The sequence below is a fragment of the Lagopus muta genome, chromosome 12, assembly GCF_023343835.1.
Source record: "Lagopus muta isolate bLagMut1 chromosome 12, bLagMut1 primary, whole genome shotgun sequence".
NCBI classification, from domain to species: domain Eukaryota; kingdom Metazoa; phylum Chordata; class Aves; order Galliformes; family Phasianidae; genus Lagopus; species Lagopus muta.
Window position 1 is genome coordinate 17,893,889 of NC_064444.1, and position 24,448 is coordinate 17,918,336.

General features: G+C 52.2%; 1 protein-coding gene across 1 annotated transcript; it reads right to left on the reverse strand.

The window, feature by feature from the left end:
• Nucleotides 1-13: 13 nt before the first annotated feature.
• On the reverse strand, nt 14-24,229 carry ATP6V0D1 (ATPase H+ transporting V0 subunit d1). Its single transcript, XM_048958489.1, has 8 exons — nt 24,019-24,229; nt 18,575-18,746; nt 7,786-7,964; nt 5,444-5,523; nt 2,615-2,692; nt 1,942-2,118; nt 1,568-1,645; nt 14-1,117 (listed from the first exon to the last, which is right to left on the reverse strand). The coding sequence occupies exons 1-8, from the start codon at nt 24,146-24,148 to the stop codon at nt 956-958; spliced, it is 1,056 nt and encodes a 351-aa protein (XP_048814446.1). The 5' UTR covers nt 24,149-24,229; the 3' UTR covers nt 14-955.
• Between the last annotated feature and the right edge of the window lie 219 nt (nt 24,230-24,448).

A 24,448-nucleotide genomic window follows, 5' to 3' on the forward strand; every position in this document is an offset into this window, starting at 1 on the left:
GGGCGCAGCAGGCTGTGCGGTAGGCAGATATTTATTGGTGTAGAGAGGAGGGAGGGTCACAGGAGAACAGACACTCAGAGGTGACCGCAGCACAAAGCCAGGATGGAGCTGCTGCTGCTGGGAGCACCAGGCGTGTGTTCCCCACCAGCACCCCCCCCCCAGCTGTGGACAGGACTCCAGCTCTGCCCTGGGCCCGGGCCCACAGGGCGATGCAGTGCACAGCACCATCCCAACAGCTGGGGAGGACGGGGAGCTCCAAGCCACAAGCGTTTGCAGGGAGAAAGAAGCTCAGCTGGCTCCCAGAGCCATTCCAAGCTCCAGCAGCTGATAGAGGAGCTTTTGAGGACACCAGCACTGGTGTGAATGCTGCTGGAGCTGGAGGAGCACTGCACATGTGCTCTGGCTCTGCCCTGGTGTTCCCACAGGCTCCGTCCCAGCTCTGGCTGGGGCTGCCTGGTCGCTCCCACAACAGGGTTTTGCTACGGGGGATGCAGGGATTACACAGCAGCACTGGCTACGCTACAAGTTACATTCAAACTAAACCTCACAGGGACAACACGGAGGAGGAAGCGTGCTCAGAGCCCTGACAGCAAGGACTGCTGGTTGGGGCAGAGCTGCCGTGCTCCTTGCAGTGCTGGGAGGCAGCGAGCCCCAGGCTCGGCCAGGGGAAGTGCATACAGCAGATGAGTACAGTAACACAGGTACTATGGGTACACAACAGGAGGCGTCCCTCCCGCTGCACAGGGCCAAGCCTGTGCCACCAGCCCCTCTGGACCCCTCACTGCACACACAATCTAACTTCAGCTTGAGAATAATTTAACTAGCAACTGTACAGTTCCTTCCCTTGAGCCAGTTCAACACCCCTGGAGTCTAGGCAAGGGGTAACTCAGGGAGCACGTGGAAGAGAGGCAAGGGTCCCTCCGGGCTCCAGGGGTCGGACAGGAGCAGAGCAGGGTTAGAAGATGGGAATGTAGTTGTCAATCTTGGTCCTGTGCCTCTGGGCGATGCACTCTGCGATCCACACGATGTTGCGGCACTCCTGCTCCTTCAGCTTCACAAAGGCGTAGAAGACTCCAAAGTGGAACTGATTGAGGAATGCCAGCTTGTTCAGCTTCACCTGGGGAGGACATGGCAGCTGTCCACCTCTGCTGGACTGTCCTCTGCCAGAAGCCAGCCCAGGGAAGGACAGAGCAGCACTGAGCTGCAGTGACTTCCCCAGAAGGCTCAGGGCTCAACCAGGAGGGGTCTGACACACAGAGGAGGAATTTATATCCTCACATGCTGTGAGAACCGGCCTTTCCCACATAATTACACTTTGCTTTCACTTTTGGTGGACCTAGCAGCCTACAGGCACACTGCTGTAAGCTTCTGGGTGACGAGGACTGAGCCTCATTCCCTCCTTGGAGCACATGGCTAGCAGCCTCTTCCTTCCCCCAAACTATTCTTGCAAAGCACTGATATTCTAGAGCTCTACCACCAGGGCAGCAGCCAAGCCTGCTGCTTCCTCGAGTTTTTCAGAGGGCAAAGGCAGACACAATCGCTGGGAAGTGTCTCAGGGCTCACTCACCTCATGCTCAAAGAACCTGTCTTCAAGGGTCTTGTCTCCAGGGTTGCTGCCAGCCCCTTCAAACAGCAGCTTGTACTCCTGAGGGAAGATGGTACAAGAAGATATATCCACACCCTGGTACCCTCCGAGCTCAGCAGCACTCCTGGGCCCCATGCACCAGAAACAGCAACAAGACTGGGTCAGCAGAGAGCTGCCCTGTGCACACGCACGAGCACTGGCATGTGTTGCTTCAGCACAGAGACACCAAGCTCTCCGACTCCAAGCAGCATAAGACAAGCAGTCCTTTCCTCATGCTGCCTACTCCTGAGCTCCCCCAGCCCTGATGCACAGCAGATCCTGGTGCCAGCCCCGTGCCCTCACCCCAAAGCACTCACAGGGTAGTAGTCGGCGACATTTTTGACTTGCTCGTAGTCATCTGCTCTGGCTAACTGAGCCAGCCCCTCGGGGTAGAGCTTGCCACAGTGTGGGAACAGCTTTGCTCGGTCCTCCTTGGACAGCTCAGTGCCAAAGGAATTGATGGTGATGATGAAGGCCCTCCGGTCAGCTTCAAACTGTGGGAGAAAAGAGAGCTTCACCTCAGACTGCAGTGAGGTCAGCAGACACCGGTGCTGCTCTGAACAGAGCCACATCAGAGGGCAGCGTGAGCAAGCCTGGCTCGCTGCCTGGGATGCACAGCTCTACATGTGTGGGCTCCTTGTACAGCTGATGCCTGGGGACTGCTGGGCTGAGGAAATCCCTACTTTGGGAACAAACCAAAGCGCTGAGCGGAGCTCCGGGAGTGATTTTCTCCCACCTACTGCCCTCGAGCCCAGCACACCCACCAGCTGGCCTTGGAGCACTGACCGGCCACGTGCAGAACGGTGCTGGAAGTTCTCCTGCTTGTTGGATGGAGGTTGCCAAGATGAGGTGACCAAGCCTGCCCAAAGTCACGTGCAGACAGCGTTCTCCTAGGCCAGGCTGCAGTGGGACGCTGACAAGGATCACCCTTAGTGCTGGCAGACAGCATCACAGAGCAATGGGTGCCCCTGCAGGGTGTTCCAGACCTACCTCCAGGATGGGGCACATGGCGTCTGCTGTGGTACCTCCCAGCGCCTTGCAGAACTTGTAGAAGGACTCCAGGTATGCCTGGAAGACAGAGAGGAATGAGCACGTTTCCACACTGCTTCATTTACTACTCGCAGGGCCGTTCAGACAGCAAGCAGGGACGCTCCCAGACACTTTATAACACAGCACAGGCACTCTCACCCCAAGTGAACTTGGATGCCAAGCCCACACAAGGGACAGTGCTTCCCCAGGAGCCGGAGACATGAAGAGCTGTGGTTTGCTGGGTTCAAGGGACTGGATGAGCTTACAGCAGGCAGAACACCAGGCACCAACATTCAAGCCTATTTTGCTCCTTCGAGTGGTCTAACTCCAAAGCATCCGCTCGAGTCTCACATGGTTTCCTGACCCTGCTCTGGCCTCTACAAACATGCCAAGCCACACAACCATAGCTGCAAGACCCAAGCTCAGAAAGGAGCGCTGTGTAAGCAGAGTTGAGAGATGAGACGGGACATCTGTGAAGGAAACCAGCCGTCCTCTGTAATTCTCTTCTCACACTGCAGCCGCCGGGTCTCCATCCCAACTGGAGCACTGCAGAAAGTATCAAGCTAGGCACAGCCATGCTGCCTCCAGGAAACGTAATCCTTTGTGGAGAGGTACCAGAATCCAGCTGGAGGATGACTGCATCCCCCAAGGGGAGCCGTGGATGCAGCGCAAGGCTAAAAGTGCTGTTCAGCAAAAAACTTGCTCAGAGGAGACCATCATGTGATAAAACACCTCCCCAGACAGAGCGCTGCAGACAGAACCGCGTAAAGGGATGGAAAATAACGATGCTGAGACACCACAAATCTCTGCCCTGTCACAAGATGGACCACATCCTCGGCCTCCGCTCTAGGAATGCACCTGGATGAGTGTGTTCTGTAAATACAGTGCCAAAGGGCACAGCTGGGCCAGCACCACGCATCAAGAGACACCGTGGCCAGAAGGCTGGAAATCCTCTTTGCCACTGCTGGAGCACAGAGAAGAGCAGAGCACTGGCCTGAAGGAAAGGAAGGCACAGACACTGAACTTTGCCTGAGGCTGGGTGAGAGGCTCGCTCACCACTTTCTGCCTTTCTGAGTTCACATGCAAACCTCAGGCCCTGCAAATAGAGGAGGTGTGCTCAGATATCCAGCACTTCATGAGGACCCAGCAGCACAGACACCATGCAGACTGCAGGACAGCCCTGCTGGGTGCCCTCCCTGGGGCCCCTCACAGATGACAGCAATTTACAGGAAGCTCTCCAGAGTCCCAAACCCTGTATCCCTGAAATGGTGGTGTGCTCACATTTAATAGTCCTTAATGGACTTTCACTTCCATGACGCAATTCAATTACCCTCTGCCTTCTGCTAGTCTTGTTTGTGCTTCACATCCAGGCTGATCTGTGGCCTGTCCATCCTCGTTGTCTTGTTCAACATTACCATCACAGTTCACTTCCAGCTGAGGAATCCCATACCTTCTTTCTGGTTTCCCATATGGAAGCATCTAAACCTTTACAGTGCCCTTCTTAGCAGCTTCTCCTGTTCTGCTGTTTGCATTCTGAGATGAGAGAGAGGAACTGGACCATGAAAAGGTGCAGTGTGCAGCACAAACACGCTGCAGATGTAGGCAGCGGCACAGGGCTATTTGTGCAGTTCTCACTGTGAAGAGCCAACTGCTCACAACCCAACATTTAATGTAGCAGTAGCAGCAGGGAATAAGGACAGCTTCATAAGATCACCTCTTCGTGCCTCCCATGCATCGCTTCACATTTATCCACAGCGATCTCTGTGCTGTATTTTAGTGTCCAGCCACAAAGTTCCTCCAGCAGGTTCCTATAGGCAGGCTGCCAGCAAAGGCCAGCAGCCAGCCAGCTGCGTTCCAGCACATCCACTCCAAGATGGGAAAACACGGAAGAAAGCAGTGAAAATGATGATGCCAGCGTGCCTCCGCTGCTGACCTCCCTCTGCTCTAAGAGCTGACCACTTCACTTCTAACTCCTGCTCCCTTCTTTTAGCACATTTCCATTCAAGAACCTCCCCAGGGGTTGAATACCAGTGAGAGCCAGTCCCAGAGCACTGAGAGGCAGACATTCAGTTTGGGGGCAGCAAAAGCAGAATGCAAAGGAGCACCCAGCCTCTGCAAGGAGATGGGCAAGGTAGCGGCAGCTGGGACCCAAGGTGAAGGCACCCACCAAGCTGCCTGCTGCATGCTCACTCTGCTCCCAGCCTTCCCCCAGCTCCATACAGCGAGCTGCAAGCTGCAAGGGTGCAGGTATTTATGCGTGCCAGCATACCTCCCCTCCATTACAACAAAAGATCAGTACATGCCAGAGGCCACGTGCAGCTGGGCATGACTGCCGACGCGCAGCACCTTCTCCCCTCCCTTTGCCTCCTTCCCTTCATGCCTGACCTGCTCTCCACCTCTCCCAACGGGCCAAGGCTTCCTTGGGAAGCAGAGGTCACGCTGCCTGCTAGCTGGCTGTGACCAGTGCAAACAAGGCTGGCAGATACAATCTGCATCCCACCCTTAATCCAGAGAGCTGAGATGGAGCGATAGCCACAGCCTGCACATAAACACACACTTTTATGCTGCCAGCTCAAACCAGACGGGGCCAGAAGAGGAGCTGACAGCTTCCCGTGCAAGCTTGGGACAAGGAGCAAGTTTATTTTTGTATCTACTCTAAGGGGGAAATGCCTTCTTCCCTTTATTTGAAGAAAGTCAGCCTCTCGGTTGGAGCTCCTGGCCAGACAGAGCTGCAGGCACACTAGGAATGAATAGGGAAGCATCTCTTTCCCTTCCCAGAGTCTCAGTTACCTTATACAGCGTGTTTCGAATGATTTCAATGTTCATTTCGTCAAGATCCTGTTCGGATATGCAGTCTTGGAAGAAAGCAGCTGAAAGAGAACCACAGACACAGTTGGTGCTGCCCTGACCAGACCCACACACAGGGCGAGCCCTTGAAAACAGCAGGCAGGAGCACAGGTTGTGCTGAGCTGCTCTGGCCCTTGTCTTCAGTGCCACCAAACTGCCATAACTCAAATCTCAGGCTTCACCATCGCTCCCCAGGCCACAGCCATTTTTTGGAGCACTCGACCCAACGTCCTTCTTCACCCCTGGAAGACTGTGTTGATCCCTCAAGTCCTACCATGCTGTCAACAACTCATTCTCAGCAGAAGTTCTCATCTCCAGCCACCACCATCAGTACCAGAGCAGCCCACATTTAAAAAAAAAAAAAAAAAAAAAAAGGAAAAACAGCAAACAAATCAACCCCAAACTGCTCCCAGATGCAGGCTCTCAGAACTGACAAGGTAGCTTCCAAATTGCCTGCTACAGCACAGCAGCAAGGAGACAGCAGTCCTGGTGTGCTCCTCCTTCCTCCTCCAGCACCTTATGTGGGTTCAGATGTGGGGATACGACAGCTCCTACAGCCTGGAAGCTTGGAGGGGATCAAGAGCCCTGAGCAGGGGATGACCCCCACAGAGGCCTCTTTGCTATGCAGCAGCAGCAGCGGGCAATGCCACGTAGCTAGAGGCACACTGCTCACTATGGCTGGCAGAAGTGAAACCAGAGAGTGCCAGGACTGGTTTTCACTGCAGGGCTCGCTGGCTAGCCTGAGACCAGTGGCTACTTCAGAGTAGCAGAGGAATGAGAACACAGCTATTTCAGTTCTTGGCCCTCCAATATCCCAAATTAGGCTAACAGCAAGACTTATTTTGCCCTGCTAACCTATGAAAGCCATTTGGGGTTAGGCATTCCTACCAAGCCACGTAGCTGCCCAGGCACTGTTAGGAGATAGAGCTGCTGTTTCTTCGCGTGTGGTCACTGGAAGGAGTGCAAGTTAAACAACTGGAGCCTGCGTGCTTGCTTGTTTAGGCAACACTGCTACTCCCCACGTCCTCCTGCTGAAGAAATGCCACACTAGATGGTACACAGGCTCAAGGGCACAGCCAGGGCAAAGGTCTGAGGCACTTGGACCAGCCAGGGCAGGGGCAGGCAAAGCTCACTCAGGGACAAGTGCACGAAGGCAAGAGGCAGAGAACCTCCTCTGCAATCTCCTCACCAGTGTACCAAGGTGAAGCTTTTAGGTCTCTGGGAGCTAATAATACCTTTGAACACTTGGTTCTATCTTATTCCTGAAGTGGGAAGGTTCACGCTCACCCTTGAGGAGGATGCTCTTCCCACACACCACCCCTACAGCGGACTTGGCTCAGCTGCAGGCAGTCTCCTACCCAGCAAGCCAAGCACACCATGCTCAGCTGTACTGGCACTGGCCTTGCTGCAGCAGCTCCATCCTCCTCTGGACACTCAGAGGTGGCCAGACCCCTTTAGACACGTTCTTCCTTCTTTGCTGGGCTCTATGTGGCAAATTGTTTTTCCATGACAACAACTTGAGTTACCCCATTACTACAGCAAGCATTTTAGTGCCAAAAATGACAACTACCATCAAAGACAAAATGATGATTTAAGTGTTTTGTTCTTTCCAGCAACTCCAAAAAGAGTGATTAATCACTGACTCAGGCGTAGCTCATTACCTTTGCCCACAGATACTAACTTAGAAGGTCTCCTGTGACTACCTCTCCTACTACGGCAGAGTCTCCTGCGTTTTCTCCACAACCACTTCCTACACCTTTTATCTTTAAAGACCAGATCTGCACGCGTGGCTGTTCACAGAACTGTTTTTACAGAGTCACATGCCTCCTGGTCAAGGCTTGTAGCCTGTGACAGTGCCTCAGTGCAGGATCCTGCTATCCAAACAGCTCACAAAGCTTTGGCATGGGCTCTTTCGTTGTCGCCATCTGCTTTTGGGAAGTTAGTATATAGATGGTTATAGTTAGGTAGTAGAGATTGCAGCTTAGATAGTACTACTAGTTAGCTGGATAGTATAGATAAAGTAGCATAGATAGCAGTACAGATAGTAGAGATAAAAGCTTGACCCAGAGCTAATTTTATCCATCTCAGAACAAGACAGACCATGCATCAATCTCTAACAGTTATCTCCAAGCATTGCCTTCAAGAAATTACCCAATGGTCCAACTGGAAAAATTGGAATAGGACAGGCACAGATGTGAGCTCAAGCCCAACCACCACGGGCACCGTAGCCACAGCTGGGTGTTACCCACTGCTTGGTCCTCCAGGGCAAAGGGACTTCTGCTCACCCAGGGGAGTGTCCACCAGGATGGCATTGTAGAGCTCTGCAGGTGTCTGCGCAATGTTCACAGCCTCCATCTGCTCAAAACTTCCCAGAGGGTGGCACTTGGGCACCAGTTCAGAGATGGAGCGCTGGTGCAGAGTGCCAGTGATCAGCAGGATGACGTTGTCGATCATGTAGCTGTACCTGCAGGGGTGAAAGAGGAAGCCTGTCACAAATAGCACCACAGCTCCACCAGGCCCTGTGAGCATCTCCGGGAAGATGCACCCTTCCCACAAAGAACAAGTGAGGCACCTCCTTAATGCCAAGCGCAGTCCCAAGCCCAGGCTTATGCTACAGCTCAATGCATCATTTTGGCAGCTGCAGCCGACCGCTGAAGAATATAAGATGGGAAGGGATTTCTGGAGGCTTTGGGCCAAACCTCCTGCTCCAGGCACGGCCAGCTCAGCTCTTTACCAAGCTGAACTCAGTCATTTCCAACCACGTGCATCTTACAACCTCCCTGGGGTTCTGTCCTGTTGTGTCTGACCACGCTCACTACAAGAAGTCATTGCTTTTTATGATGGTATAATGCACCAGTGGACAAGAGAAGAGCCGCTGATGTCATCTATCTGGACTCCAGTAAGGATGATCTCCCACATCTTTCTCTCCAGAGTGGAAAGATATGGCGAACGAGAAACTGGTTGCAAGATCATACCCAGAGAGGGGCCAACATTCAGATGGAGATCAGTGCTGAGTGGTGACCCTCAGGGGCCACATCTTCATCAGTGACATCAACAGGGGAATCAGGTGCACCCTCAGCAAGTTGGTGGATGACCTCAAGCTGTGTGTCCAAGAGAACCTCATCAGATCCAACAGAGCCAAGTGCACAGCCTGCGCCTGGGTCGCAGCAACCCCCACTGTCAGTGCAAGCTGTGGGATGTAAGGATGGAGCACAGCCCTGTTGAAAAGGACATGGGGGACTGGTGGGTGGCAGCTGGACACGAGCCACTACTGTGCCCCCCTGCATCCAAAGCAGCAAAGCCAGCAAGTCAGGGAGGGGATGTGTCCCTCTGCTCTGCACTGTGAGAGCTCACCTGGAGTGCTGCATCCAGATGCGGTGTCCTCAGTACAGGAGAGACACGGATGCTGCACAGGATAGAGCTGCTCCTAGAAGGGAGCTGTTCTCATTGCTCTCCCAGCATCGCCTGCTCTGCAGAGATCAGGTCACCAAAGTGCCAAAGGACCAGAGCAAAAAGGAATCTACTGATAACCTGTCTCGAGTTCAGCTTTGGTGCCAACAGCACTGCTCAACCTCACCAAGAGCATGGAGAAAGGGTCACATTCCTGCAGTTCCGCTCCCTTCTGAAAACAATGGGGCTGGCAGCTTTGGCACAGCCTTTATTTATACCCTCCCAGAACCACACACAACTATTTCCACTCCTTAGCAGCACAGAAGGGGCAAAGATGCTAAAGGAGCAGGGCACTCGGGGCTTCACGCTCCTGCACTCTGACTCCTTGAACTCTAAAAGCTTAGCAGGCAGCTGGTGAGAAAAGTCCTGAAGAAGGTTGCTCTGCAACAGAGAGGACTGGGCCTCAATTCCAACACAGAATCACTCAGGTTGGAAGAGACCTTAAAGATCATCGAGTCCAACCATGACCTAACTGTACTGCCCTAACTGTAACAACCCTCCACTAAATCATGTCCCTGAGCACCGCATCCAAACGGTTTTGGACATCTGAACATGAGAAGGAACTGTGAGTCTGAAGCAGGTGGGTGCTGAAGCATTGCAGCCAGTGGGGCAAGGCTGGCAGGACAGCAAGGCAGTCAGACAATATGGGGATGCTGCTGCTCATTGCATCTCTGAGCTAACAGCCACACAGCTGCTTCCCTTGGAAGCCCAGGAAGGACAGGCGAGCAGAGCCAGCCAAAGGCAGGTGTCTGCAGTTTTATTAGATGGGCTTAACAAGCTCTCAAATGCACTCAAGGGGAAGGCCCATGAACAAATCCACACCTTCATTCCTCAAACAGGTGCTGCCCCTTTCTCCAGGCAGCAGGTAACGCTCCTCCAACCATCAGTTCTGCAGAGAACCCTTCTGACTTGCAGGGATGCTCAGTCTAGAACTACAGCAGTCACACAGCTAGCAGGGCACTGGGAAACCTCCATCACCCTTCAGTCTGCTGGGTCATCACCTGTCCTGTTTGTGCAGCTCTCACCATGGTTGCAATCTCCTGGCAGCAAGAAGTGCTCCTTGGTAAGAACCATGAGCGAGTTCCCTGCAGCCCTCAGGCAATCAAGAGCATCTTATTGGCTCATTGGATCCACATTCAGAGAAGGAATTCCCTCTGCAGGAGACATCACCACTTGCAAAGCAGAGGGAAAGTTCACCTTTCAATTTCCATCGTGGTGGTGGTGTTGCTCTAGTGAGCAGGACAAAGATCTTCCCACGGCTGCGAAGGCAGGCAGACAGCAGTGCACCCACATCACCCTTCCTGATAGTGAGCTAAGGGTGAATCCCATTTCCTTCAAGCAAGCCCAGACCACACTTACTCAAATGCAGCCTCTGGTTCGTCTCAGTCATTCTGGCTTAGTCAGTCACGGCGATGAGGCAAGTCCTCCAGTGCCAGGGCAGCTGGAAAAGCCTCTTCCCATTTCTGGAAGGGGCAACACTTGCCAGTTCCCAACAAGAATGCATCTGCTTTCAGTAGCACAGCTGTACTAAAACCAGAGGAGAGGTCCTGGCCACTCCAGCATTTCCGCCCAGCCCCAGGGGATTAGATTGATTATGGTGGCAGCAGTTTTCCTAGAACCTCCTCCAACCCCTTGTTTAATAGAGCAGCCTTTGTCATGGTTCTCCCCATCTCCTATCAGGTTCTTACCAGCTTCATCACACTCCTGCCACGAGCTGTTATCTGCATCTGCAAAGGCTGGACGATCAGCAGGAGCTCCACTGTAGTCACATCCTGCCTCGCTCTGCCCTCCTCTCACTACACCCAGGTGTGGTGCTACACCAGAAACTCACATTCACAGAAACACAGCGCTGGCTGGTTCCTAGAAGCAGCACTCACATCTCACACTGCAGCAGAATTTCTGATTTGGGGACAGGAAGGAGTCATCGTGTTCAGAAGCACTGCTGTCAGCAGGAGATGCTGGCTTGCAGCTTGGATGAGCGCCTAGAAGTGAGGAGGGCAGCACCCATGCGATGGCTGTGTACAGGTAGCACAACAATGCGTGTTCTCCTCCTTTTGGATTTCTTTCAGTACAATCACTGATTAGCAAGAGATACAGGAAAGATTATAATGGCTTTCCACCAAAGGAGCACATAAAATGCATGAAAGCTCCTCACGTGGGACACCGACAGCCTGAAGGCAGCAGGGCACGGCCCTGCAAGGCAGCAACCCCAAAGCAGGCACAGCTCTGCCCTCCCCCACTTCCTAATCTAATCATAAAGAGTCATTGTCCTGCAGCAGATAGGTTGGCTTTTTATTGCTTTCTGCTCTGGGATACTAAAGAAGCCGTAAACAATACTGCAAGTGGTCACAAAGCATGACTAATGAACCCAACACTGCATGACCTGCGTTTCTCAGGGATCCTCTGAGAGCCCTGCCAAGCTGTGGTTTAACAGCTGCTTGCTGAGGGGTCATGAGGACAGCCCTGCACAGGAGGCAGCGGGCTGATAGTGGGGCAGGGCAGCCCTGGGGCTCTGCTCACACCGGTGTCCACACTGCCAGACCTTCCCCTCAAAGGGAGATCACAGAATCATAGAATGGCCTGGGTTGAAAAGGACCACAGTGATCATCTAGACTCAACCCCCTGCTGTGTGCAGGGTCACCAACCAGCCCAGAGCCACATCCAGCCTGGCCTTGAATGCCTGCAGGGATGGGGCATCCACAGCCTCCTTGGGCAGCCTGTGCCAGTGCCTCACCACCTTCTGGGTGAAAAACTTCCTCCTAACATCCAACCTAAACCTCCCCTGTCTCAGTTTAAATCCATTCCCCCTTGTCCTATCACCATCCAACCTCATAAACAGCCGTTCCCCCTCCTGCTTATACGCTCCTAAATACTGGAAGGCCACAATGAGGTCTCCCCAGAGCTTTCTCTTCTGGAGAAACGCTGGGGATGCTGACCACAGACCTCCTGTGCTCTCCCATGTGCAGTAATCTGTGGCTGCAGATGCTGAGTGTTTGCTTTGAGATAAAAGAGGGGAAACTCCAGCAGGATCAGAGGAGTGCTCTGAACCCTGTGCAAATTCCAGAGACAGCCTTAAATGACAAATGAAGTGGCATTGGCTGCAGTCACTCTTGTGTTCAGAGTGGCTCACCCAGTTCATGCACTTAGGGCTGAAGATGTTAGCAAGGTGCTGGCATGTAGAGCACAGGGTTACCACTTTCTGAGCTCTGAAGTGAGGAAAGGAACGCCCGGAGGAGCAGTAGCTGACATAGAGCAGCACTGACAGCTGAGAGGCTGGCACATGGAACACATCACTGCAAACTAATTGCCCTGCTGAGGAAAGGAAAAGGGACCTCACAGAGACCTCAATGCCTCACTGAGGCTCTCCTGGAGTCACAGACAGCAATAGAACTGAATTAAATCCTCAGGTTCCATTTTCAGCTCAATAACAAATCAACCTGAGGGCTGGAAGCATCGCCTGCCGTGCTGCTGAGCTCAGAGGGCAGGGCAGGGAGCAGGCAGTGTGGACACATGCTGACCTCTCCCTGTCTTTCCTACCATCACACCATCAAAACCACACCTAAGTGGTCACTTTGCAGACCTGCCAAAGAGAAAGCTGAGAACGTCATGGTTGCTACCACAAAATGGGAGCTCGGCCAGAAAGTGAGTGCTCTGCTAACCTTAGATCAATGGGACCATTTCACAGCAAAGAGGTATAACTTCACAGCACTGCAGAGCCTTTCACATCCGAGCATCCAGAAACGCTCTCTATATTTAGCTCCACGTGATTATTACCATCTCTTGAGACAGAATTCAGTTTCCTAGTGGTATCATCCAGCAACCTGCAAGCAGTCGTACAGCATAAGTCGCATTAAAGCCTAATGAGCAAAAAAAAAAAACCAAACCAAAAACAACAGAAAACCCCTTCAGAAGCACTGCAGTGTTGAGGATTTACAAACACACGTCGCACTCTAGATGCATGCCACCCCCTTGAGACATCATGAATGTTTTGAATGCCAAGCAGCCTCATGCAAGAGGCTCTGGTTTCTTAAGCCTGATGCCTTAAGCTTGACCTCAGAACTTGAGAAACATTAGGCTGGTCTGCTGGGCTGAGCCCTGGCACTGCACTGCTCCTAGGAGACTTTAGCACTAATCACAGTTTAAGTGTTGACCAGGGACATCTAATCACGCTGCTCACACATAAACTTTGCTAAAGCCAAATGGAAAACAAAAGCTGCTAACAGTGGAAGACCTTGAGAATGGTTTCTATGAAGGAGCAAAGCACGTCGTGGATTCAGGAGTGCCCAGTGAATGCTCATCCAATTAAATGCACCGCATGCACGCAAGCTGCCTTCTGGAATTGCCACAGCCAGGCATAAATCCACCAGGGGAGCACGGATAACTTGTAAAGTACTCCTTCCCTGTTCTGCTTTAATGCCCCTAGCAGACACGCTACGCAGCTGCAGAGGAAGGAGTGGTGAGATGGAACACAAGGCAAGCATGAGAACAACCAGAGGGATTCAGCTGTAAGCAAAGCCGGTGAGGACAGGGCTAAGCCCATGCCTGCCCCTGGGTGAAGCAAACCATCGTGGATGCAGTCACCCAGGAACAGCATGTTCCCCCTCCAGTCAGCTCCAGTCTGCCTGCGAGGGCCATCCTCAGGGCCACAGAGCTTCGTTAGGAAGAAGTGTCCTTAATTACAACTGGAACTTATCGCTACATTTTGCTGCCTCCAGTGAGAGCACCCTGCTAGCATGAGTAGCGTGACTCAGCATGCCTGCCTGGCACCGTGCTGACACTTCCCAAGCCAAGAAAAGCACCGGTCAGTCGAAGCAGGGTTCCAGTTTGAAGGAACTGGTGAAAGGAAGCGTCCTCCAGATGCAGCAGGGAATAAAGCCCAGTGTGATATGCAGCAAAATCCACCTTCCAGAGAGCACGCTGCCCTTTCCTAAGGGACACCCGCCGTCATGCTGTTTTGAAAGATGACTCCTGCAGCCACCAGCGAGGCACACAACCCAGTTATCTTTGCAGACGTTGGTTCTGGGAAACAGGCACGAGCTCTGTATCCTTTGAGTAAGCATGGGAACAGACGCAGTTCCAATGCCACCATCCAGAGGCCGCGAGCCTGTGATCATTTCCAGACCATTAGCTCCATGCCCTCTCGTTTTGAACGTTGCACAATCCCTCCAAGAACTTGGCTTATCAGTTCAACTTTGCACTCTCTGCAAACAGGGAAGCTGTTTGTCAGGAACCTGTGCTTCTCTGCCAAAACCATCTCTGCCAGAAGAGGCTCGTAAACCTTTTACTGCAGGATCCCCAGCTGCTCTGGTAATTTTTTGCTTCCCGATCTCACCATCACGAAGGTCTCAACAAATAAATAGCGCCGTGCAGTTTTAAACCGCAGAAGCAGCGGGAAAAGAAACTTCAGATTGCTGTATGCACCCCAACAGACTGTCAGCACCTAATGTAAAGCTCCTGGAGCTCTTTCTTTTGTAAGAAAGGGCTTCGAAAGGACGCAGTCATATTTTGTAACCTCACACAGCTATGCCAGCATGCACACTGCAGTACATTTAAAACGAAGACAGGCAGCTTCCTACTCCAGAGGAGGGTAGGAAGACTTGAGTCTTCAGCTCAAGTAGCAATTGAAACAGTTTGGCTCTAGAAAAGCACTGCCATTAAGATTAAGTTTCAACTCAAAGCCAGGCAGTAGAAACTAGATCTATCCAGTGCAGGGAGAGGCAGAGCAGGAAAGGGTCACAGAGAAGGTACTAGAAGGAAGTGTCAGCTACAAAAAGGCATGTGCAAGTGGAAAAGGTACACGAAGCCTCGTCAAAAACAGGTCCTGTGACCGCAAAAACGTACCGACAGCCAAGTTCCCAGGGACATCCTCAGGGCAACCATGTTCCCAAGGTCTAGCAGACTGGGGAGGTAAAGACAAATGATGTCTGAGTCCATCCTCTGCAGACAGGTGTGATCATGGACCTGGAAGACGTGTTCAGACCCAGCTCCACCCCAGGCCTCGCTCCTACGTGGGCTCAGAGCTGGCACCAGAGCCTGGCCATGAGGCAGAGCCCTTCTGTGCCCAGCAGCTTTACTGCCCAGAAGCTGACAAAGCCTTCAGGTGAGGCTGCTGTGAAATCAGGCTTTCCCAAGCAGAGAAAACACTGCAGTAGCAAGGGAAAAAAAAAAAAAAAAAACAAACAAAACCACACTCCTCCCAACTCCACTGAAAAAAACCCTACAGCTGACAATCCAATCGGGCTACAGCTGGCTAGAGCTCAGAGTAATAGCACAAAGGACAGATACGAGTCCTGTCTAAACTGCATAGAGAAGCACTGGAAAGAAAGAGCCAGGACATGGCACACAGGAGGCTGGCACAAAGAACAAAGCCTTTACAGAAAGGCAGGGCAGCACATCACCGAGAAGAACCTAAAACCCACTTCCATCCCACAAGTCAATATGTGCTTGTTGAAATCAGGAAGTGGGTTTTGCTGTTTCAAGTACACTTAATACCTGTTTGTTGCTGCCCTACAGCATGTCACTCCGTTCCCTCGGCCAAACAGACAATTATTTGTGCTGGAGCAAAGAAACTAGCAGCCAGCTTGTGCCCATCAGTCAGACCCACTGAGGTCGGCTGAACAGCACAGGGGAGCAGCAGCCGTGCTGTGAGGAGCTGCATAGCAAGGCACAGAGCTAGCAGGTGTTTCACAGGGACTGGGGCAGGCTCTGATTTCCCTCACCGCGATACGCAGCGGCACGGGACGCTACCACTTGAACAAACAACAGGGAAATCAGCCAAGTAACAATGCACCACTTGCCACAGAAGAGATCCTGGAGAGGACTGGAGCCAGGAAAGCGTCACAGTGGTGCCAGGAGAGGAGCACACCAAGACAGAAACCAGCAACGGCAAGCAGCCCTGCGAATGACAACCTTGCACCGCAGTTGCTGCATCGCTGCGTTCTTGGCTCAGCGTGCTTTTAAAAACCCTCCTTTCCCCTAAGCTTTGCAGGGAGGTCAGCTGTGCCCACCCTGAGAGGTGCCCTTTCTCAGCCCTGGCACTACAGCACGGGGCACAGGCAGCACAGGGCTGGAGTGCCACCTCCCGGCGAGCTGCAGGCAGCACTGCCTCGGCCGTGAGGACAGCACACCTAAAAAGCACCCTGCACTGGAAAGTGCATTTCGGAGTTGCACCAAATACACCACCAAACATCTCCCCTTTTAAGCCTGACACAACTCCTACAGTCCCACCTGGCATCAGAAAATCTAAGGTTTACAGCCCATCACACCTCTCTCGGGCCATTCCCAGTGAACTTGCTCTTCCCTCCAGCAGCAACCAGTCCCACTCAAACCTTCCACATCTTTCTACCATTTTCTATTCCAGTTCAGCCTGGGAGGTTTTAGCACACAGTCACATTCAGTTACACAAGTTCCTTGCTCTGACCCCCTCGTGTCTTGCTGGCACTGAGCTGTCTAGCAGGAGCAGTCTCTGTCCCACACTCATTACCTACCCTGCAAAAAAGGAATGGGAAATAGTCCTGTTCAAAAGGCAAAAGGTAAATCATTTCATTGTGTGCACATGTGTGGTCACAGAGGGACACCACCTCATCCTGGGATCACCCAGGTCAGGTGGTGACGCAGCATCCCTGCCACATGCATGGGCACAACATTCCCAGCACTGCCAAAATCTTCTGGCTCCGTATTTCTATGATGTTATCCCCACAAACAAAGCAGTTTGAGTTGGAGGACACATGGCACAAGGAGGCACTGCCTGCCTCTGAACTGAGCCATTTGCCACTGCAGATATTTGGGATGTGCACGGGAAGCTCTGTGCTGTCAGAGCTACAGCTCTGAAACTCCTGCCCCCTGCCTCAAATCAGCATTGTTTTACTCACTGAACACATCAGGATTATCAGCAGATTATTACCATCAAGACCTGCTGGGCAAAAACAGTAGAATCCTGCTCTTTGAGTTTCCCTGTCCTCCTTCATCTGTGGTTACTTGTCTGTAGCACCATTAGAAGTTACTGAAGTCCTCAGTGTCTAAGAAAGAAGGGGACAAATTCTTTAACAGGTGTGATTGTGACAAAACAAGGGGGACATGAGTTCAAACTAAAAGAAGGGGGGCTTCGGTCAGAGCTAAGGAAGAAGTTCTTTATACTTAAAGTGGTGAGGCAGTGGCACAGGCTGCACACAGAGCTGGGCTGCCCCATCCCTGCAGACAGCCAAGGTCAGGGAAAGGAGGTTTTGAGCACTGATGGAGCTGTGGGTGTCCCTGCTCAGTGCAGGGAGTGCCAGCAGATGGCCTTTAGGGTCCCTTCCAACTCAAACCATTCTACAATTATTTGAGGTTCTAAGAGACAGACAGCCACCTTTGAGCAGCTGAAGCTGTTAACACACTCTGTTTCATCACCACTGCATACCCACAGGAGATCTCTCCATCATGGTGCACCAGAAATACAACGGAATGCTTGGACTCCAAGCACAAAATGCTCCCTGAGAGGGTGGAGACGCTTCCTGGAGGCAGAGAGCTGCATTCTGCTTCCTCCAGGCAGTGCTGAAGACAATGCCATTAAAAAAAAAAAAAGAGCTGTGAGAAAAAAGAGATGAGAGCGAAGACAATTTGAGGAAGAAACATTCTGTACAAATGGGAGCAATGCATTTAAAAGGAGATCATGCAGAAGGTGAGATACGTAGATATCATCTGCACAGAGCTGTGTTCTGCTCTAAACAGCTCATCAAGGCTGGGGAGACAGAAGCAGAACAAGATCAAACATAAGTCGAGCTGATTGTGAACACCAGTTTTAAAGCTAAGTCATTCAAATGCTGCTAAGAACCAGCCTGCCACATTACACGTGGTGACCTACAAAGTGCTTCCACCATTGCCAGTGCTGCTGCAAGGTGAGGCCTTTGCCATATCTTGCTGATGTGCTGCTCCATATCTGGAGCCAGTTTTACAGCCAGGTGTGTAAGAAGAAGCTTAGAAACCACAAAAGGCTTAAGAAGATGGGCAGCTTCAGCACAGTGACCCAGAAAATTACAGCTGTGAGGCTGTACAATTACAAATGAGATAGTGGCACTGTCCAGACATGGCAAGGATACAAGAGGAAGGATTTACAAGGATGCTTTGCTGTTTCAAGCCTTTACATCAGCTGACCCAGCTGTGGGACTGCGCACACAAGAGCCCAGTGTCTTCTCATGCACCAACAAAGGCTGCTGCAGCCCTGCTGCACACTCCAGGCCCTCCCTTTCTTCAGTGATTGGATCCCCACCGAGCTAGCTGAGGAAACAGATCAGTGAAAGATTAACCCCAAATGAGAAAATCTGTTCCATTTTGGTCAGCTCAGCTCCCTGAACCAGTTTATGATGGGGACAGGACTACAGGCAGCAGAGTGGGATGGAAGGATCCCTGCGGCCCTGATGAAGAGTCAGAACTGGCACACAGCTGCTGTCATGCATAGGCTGATGTTTTTGAAGAGGGTCACACCCAGGAAAAAATCAGTACTGGGGACAAAAGTAAATGCCTGGGCAAGCAGAGCCAGAAGCAGTTCAGCAGCAAAGGCAAGTAAATGTGCAGAAAGTGGGACTGAGAGCCCCCAAGGCTGGAAGGACGAGGTTTTAAGCACTGCTCGTGAACAGCTGTACTCACGTAATAAAGTCCAGAAAGCTTGCCAGGGGCTCGTATGCGTGGTTCCTCATGTGACGGAACTCCACCACCATCTTCTCCTTCAGCTTGTCATCAATGACAGAGACGGTGAGCGGGGAGGCTTCGTTAGCCAGGAAGTTCCCATAGTCTGTGCTCTGGAGGTGCAGCTTCAAGTCTGGAAAAGAAAGCACAGTGCCACTGCACAGGGTTTGTTCTGAGGGGCTCAGGGGGTTTGATGAGCTGTACCTAAGGAAGGTTGTGTTCAGTGCTTCCCTCACTGGGAGGCAGGAGGCACCTGAAACGTTTTCAGAGCCAAAAAGAAGCAGGCAACAACCCTAAGATCATAAAGCAGCCAGATGACTGCATCATCAGATGGATCCTACTAATTGCATGGTTGAAGATAAGTCAGGCATTAAGAGGTAGAGAGGGGCTGAAGAAAAGCCCACTTAAACACACCCCATACAGCAGCCATTCCCTGCTCTGGATGAAGGAAAAAGGCTAGAAACACTTTCCCCTCCCTTTACAAGCTGAAGAAAGCTTTGTTCCCCCCAGTGCCCTCGCTATAGGTCAGGTGCCCAACCACGTTGTGGTTCTGGACAAGCAACTACAACTTGCTGGCTCTGTCCAGACAAAAAGCCCTATTTGAGCCAAATGCAACTAAACATCTCTATGGAAAAACTGAATCCAGAGCTGAGGAACGTCTCACAGTCCCATTTCTCGCAGCATGACTAGCTGTGCTGGTACATGATGTTCATCTCCCCCTTCAGCTTCACCCCCAAGGGCCAGCAAGGCAAGCATCCTCCCCAGGACTCGAGGCCTTTATGGGAAAAAGAGAAGAGCTGAAAGAGCTTAGCCAAACCAGATGTGAATGCACCGTCCAGAGAAAACAAACAGCAATCATCAAGGAGAAAAATAAATCAGTAAACCAAGGCACTTCTCCCTGCTTCTTCTGATGCCAGTCCTCAGCACTGCAGGGTGAGCAGGACACACCTTACACATGTGGCACATGCTAAAAGATGCACACACATGCTGTGAGTCAAGCCTGGCTGGAGGAGTCTGCTCTTTTGACACCACATCCAGCTACAGGCAGAAGCTGGACAAATTCCGAATGCTGAGCTCCAAGCTGAGCTGTACTGCACAGCGTGACACCGGCCTCATCCAGAGGGCCAGCAGGGTCAGACAGCTTTCAGTTCTTTGGGGTGTTTCCAATGGGATCTAGCAAGACATTTCTGACCCGGTGCTTTTCAGCTAGGAGGACGTTACCACTGCTGAGTCTCACAGGAAACAGATTGTGGTTACAGAGGGGGGAAAGAAAGGCCAGGCACTTAATAGCACTCCATTCTGTTGTGTTTCTCAGCCGTTTCCAGGAGAGTTTTGTACTGCATTTACTTTTAATAAGGAATCCTGGATGCAGCAGAGAGCTCCTTGCCCAACAACACGCACCTTGGTTGAAGCAAAGCAGAAACTTCACCCAGATCTCTGCTCTCCAGACACAGTTAACAGCTGTGCTTTATTCTACCAGACATTATGAACTCCTGAGATGGGGAAAAACACAGTCTGGATAACTGTGACAGTGGAGTTTTCAATATGATCCCCATCACAGAGTCAAACACCCTAAAACTGGATTGCACCAAAACTCAGAACGTCCTTCAGCTCAGTTTGGCACACGTGGAATTGTTATGGATGACAGTCAGTAGCATTCTAAGCTCTGTCATTGCTTAGAGCCCCCATGAAAGCTGAGTCTGGGCAAGCACCACATGATTTTGTGTTGCATCTACAGGGGAGCTTGGAGAGAAGGCAGCTACTGCACATCCTATCAGCTCTTATTTCAGTAGGGACACTTTCAAAGCGCTCAGCTCTGACACACAGCTCCAGTTCCTACCTTCCACACTGCAAGAATCCACCTTGCTGCCTGCTTACCTGATGCCAGAGAGCCACCACCAGGGACTAACGGACTGAAAAGGGCAGCTTGATGCACACCAGGCTTTGCTTGGACAGTGTCACCACCCACAGCTCAGAGCTGCTTTCTGTCTGCTCAGAAGGGGCTGCCCCCACAGCACAGCACAAGGGCCAGCACGAGGCCATGTAACTGGAACAGGGACCATGTTTATATAACACTTGGAAACAGCTTCTACAGGGAAGGCCAGCCACAAGCTACAGGAACTGACCTCCTCTGCATCTCTCAGCATCCAAGCGGACAGAACTTGTTTTCCAAAAACTGGACTGGGTTTACAAACCCTGACTCAAAGCATCCCCCCAGCACAAGGCTCAGGCTCTCCCAGAGCCCAGCCCCCAGCACAGCTCAGACCTGGCAGCAGCAGCAATTGCCTGAGATCCCCTCTGCTGTGTGTCGGCAGCCCGGGGCCGAGAGGTATGCATGGCTGTTCCAGCATTTCCCCCAGTGGTTCATGCACTTTGAGAACAGACTGAACCAGCATTTGGCAAGGGAGCTCCTGAATTACCACGCTGCTTTTGTTCTCTCCCCCACCAAGCTGGGTAAACGATGGCCAGGTCACAGCTCCCAGAAAGCTGCTCCATGCAAGAGCACAACAGCACAACGGAGCCTCATCCTCTTCCTGCTGGGTATTCATTGCAGCAGAGCTCGAGGTGGCCATGCTGTGCAATTCCAGCAACCACCTCTCAGCTCAGGCACTCCCAAACTGATGCTGCATATATAAAAATTGAAATTTGCTTTGCCACCTCCCAGGCCTAAGGTAGCAAAGTAAAAGAGGGAGGGATGCTGCAGCAGCCTGCAGAGCAGCTCATCGCCCACATCTCTTTCTGAAGGCTGCAGCTTTTGCTGATCCCCGCGTCACTTGTGTTTATGTGGTGGTTTTAACCACCTCAGATGCTTCTGAAATGGATTCTCTGAAAGCAGGCTCGAGGGATGCCCAAAAATCATTCATTTTCTGCAGAATTTAAAACCTTTTCTGTGGTTGCAGCACACCAGCAGCAGCGAGCTGCCACCTCTCCTCAGCTGCCAGCCAGCAAGTTACACCACACCAAAACTAGGCACAGAGCAGCCCTTTCCCCATCACCTTTAGCTCTTTAGCTTCTGAGGGAGAGGCTGCTAGCACAGGCTGCACAAAGAGGCAGTGCTGCCCCATTCCTGTGCAGACACCCAAGGTCAGGCTGGATGGGGCTCTGAGCACTGACAAGATGTGGCTCATTGCAGGGCGGTGGAACTAGATGACCTTTAAGGATCCCTCCTGACTCAAACGATTCCATGATTCCTACAGAGGCACGGCTGTCAAATGCTACCAACAGTTTAATATTCTGCAGAGCAGCTACCAGACCTCTAAGAGCCTATGGCAGCTTCTAGGAGCTGGAGACAGCGCAGCACCCTTCTGACAGCAGGAATCTAGGTGAGTCATAAGCCCGGTTAGCCAAGGCAGATTCTACACAGCAGATCTGAGCTTGCACGAGGGAGGCAAACCGCTCCAAGTCCTTCGCTGACACCTTGTGTCAGAAGCAGGAATCGGCTGCAGCAAGCTCCAAGTGCACCCAGTGCACGGGGACCTGTCTGAGGAACCACTAAAGCATCAGGACTTCGGTGCTGAAAAAAAAAAGGATTAAACATTCTTGATTTACACAGAAAGCTTAAGCCAAAACAGCTTAAGCCAAAACAGTTACGCCCTCCCTCCGATTCTGGTCGTGTCTCCCAGCCCTTTATAAAGCCAGCTCAAGAGCCAGCCTGATAGCACTGAGCTATACGGCTCCTCAGGCAGCAGCAAGCTGTCTCAGCAGGAAGCAAGAGTTTTAATCAGCTTACTCTGCTATCAGACAGGGAGAGCTACAAAGGATCATGCAGAAAAGCATGATCTCCCCTGTCCAACATCCAACAGCAGCGAGCTGTCAGCTTGAGTCCTAACACAGAGGAGTTGATCCTTCCCTAGGCAGCACCAGGACAGCCTCAGCTCTTCAGGATTTCCCCACTGCAGAGGTGACCATTTGCTCCAGGACTGGGAAGACAGTCTGCAGTGCTGGTGTCACACCAAGAAGAGGCAGTGAAGGCAGAACAGGAAAACAGATGAGAGCACAGGAGTATTTTTGTGCCTAAATACTCATTTTGGCTACCAGTAACCTGTCACTACGTAGATTCAGTGCAAACAGAGAGAATTCAGGTTGCCCAAAGAGGTTGGTGGATGCCCCATCCCTGCAGGCATTCAAGGCCAGGCTGGATGTGGCTCTGGGCAGCCTGGTCTGCTGGTTGGTAACCCTGCACACAGCAGGGGGTTGGGACTGAATGAGCAGTCCTATGATTCTATGAATTCACATTAAAGCCTTCAGAGCACAGAAAACAGACAGCAAAATCAGAACCATGAGGTCAGAGGAGAGAAACTGTCTGCCCACAGACCTACATGAGTGATCACGAGCAACATTCCTTTGAAGGAAAAGCCTTCAAATCAGGCAGGAATACAGAAAGCAAAGCAGAGGAGGAACAGGAAGAGCAGAGAACTCAGAACAGCCCTTATGGTTGGAGAACAGCAGCAACCACCACAGAGCTGTCTGGAGGAGACAGTAACAAAAGCAGAGCAATGATATGGGAAGTTCAAACTGACTCATTTCAAATGCAGAAAGTGCCACACCAAGGGAGAGCTAGGTTTACACAACTTGGTTCAGGATGCAAAAAGGGGGAAAGGAAAAAAAAAAAAAAAAGGAAGCTGTAAATACAGAAAGACCCCAAAGAGGAAGAAGCCTGCAGCGATAAAGTCCAGGGCTTGCTGACACTGCTGACCAGCAGGAACATTTCCCAGCAACCTCTTTCAGGCCATGGGCAACCTGATCTAGTGGGGCAGCCAGCCCACAGTGGGGGCAGCCATTCCATTGTTCTAATCACACTCTTACTGACAAAAAAAAACAAAACCAAAAAACAACAGACACCTTGGCACACGTTCCAACCTATCTCCACAAGCTGGTTTTGGCCCTCACGATTTAGAAGCAGGTTGCTGAACCAGGCTCCTGACACATATGAGTGACAAACAAATGGGGCAGTGGCACAGGGGAGCTGCACAGCACAGACTGGTCAGGATGAGCTGACCAAGGGCGATAAGCAACACAAACCCACCCCAGCTTTGTACACACCGATCAAGAAAGAAGACAGTGGCTGAAGCAGGATCAGCCCAAAGCTCACGGGGAAGGGCAGTTTCCCTCCGAGTTTACCAAGCTCTGCAGCGCTGGTTTGGTTTGAACATAAGAAACGCCTCCAAAGCTGCCGGTACTCCCTGCGTGCTGCCTGCTCCTGTCAGAAGTGCACACCTCGGGCAGGGATCAGGCCATGCCAAGCACCTCATTTCTGGCCCCAACGTAGCGAGCAGGTTTCCTGGCGTGGAAACACACAGCAATGCCCGACACAACCCCAAAGTCCCCCTCAGAGCAGGCTCTCCCCCCAGCCCTCGGCCGTGAAGGGGCGGAGGCTCCGCCCGGCCCGGCGCTCTCCCGCTCACCCTCGAGGCTCTCGCACTGCACCAGGTTGACGTAGTCGCCCTGCCGCAGCACGCCGGCCTTAAAGCCGCGCACCAAACCCTCCAGGTAGCCGTTGTCCACGTTGAAGTAGAGCTCCGGGAAGCACGACATGATGGCGGCGGCTGCGGGACCGGCGGCGCCTCACGTGACCCGGCGCTCACGTGACGCAGCTGTCAATGCCCCACTTCCGGTTCCGGCTTGCTCTGCGCAGGCGGGAAGGGCTGAGGCGGTGCGAGGCGGAGCGCCGCCATCACCCCTCAGCGCGGGGTTGCTGCTGAGAGCAGCTCTCCCTGAGCACTGAGCCGCGACTTGAAGGCTTTTCACGCTGTCGTGGCCCCCTCCTCAGCTGTGTTCGCTGCCATCTCGGAGTGTTTGAGCTGTTTGGGTGGGGGAACGCCCTGTGGTGATGGG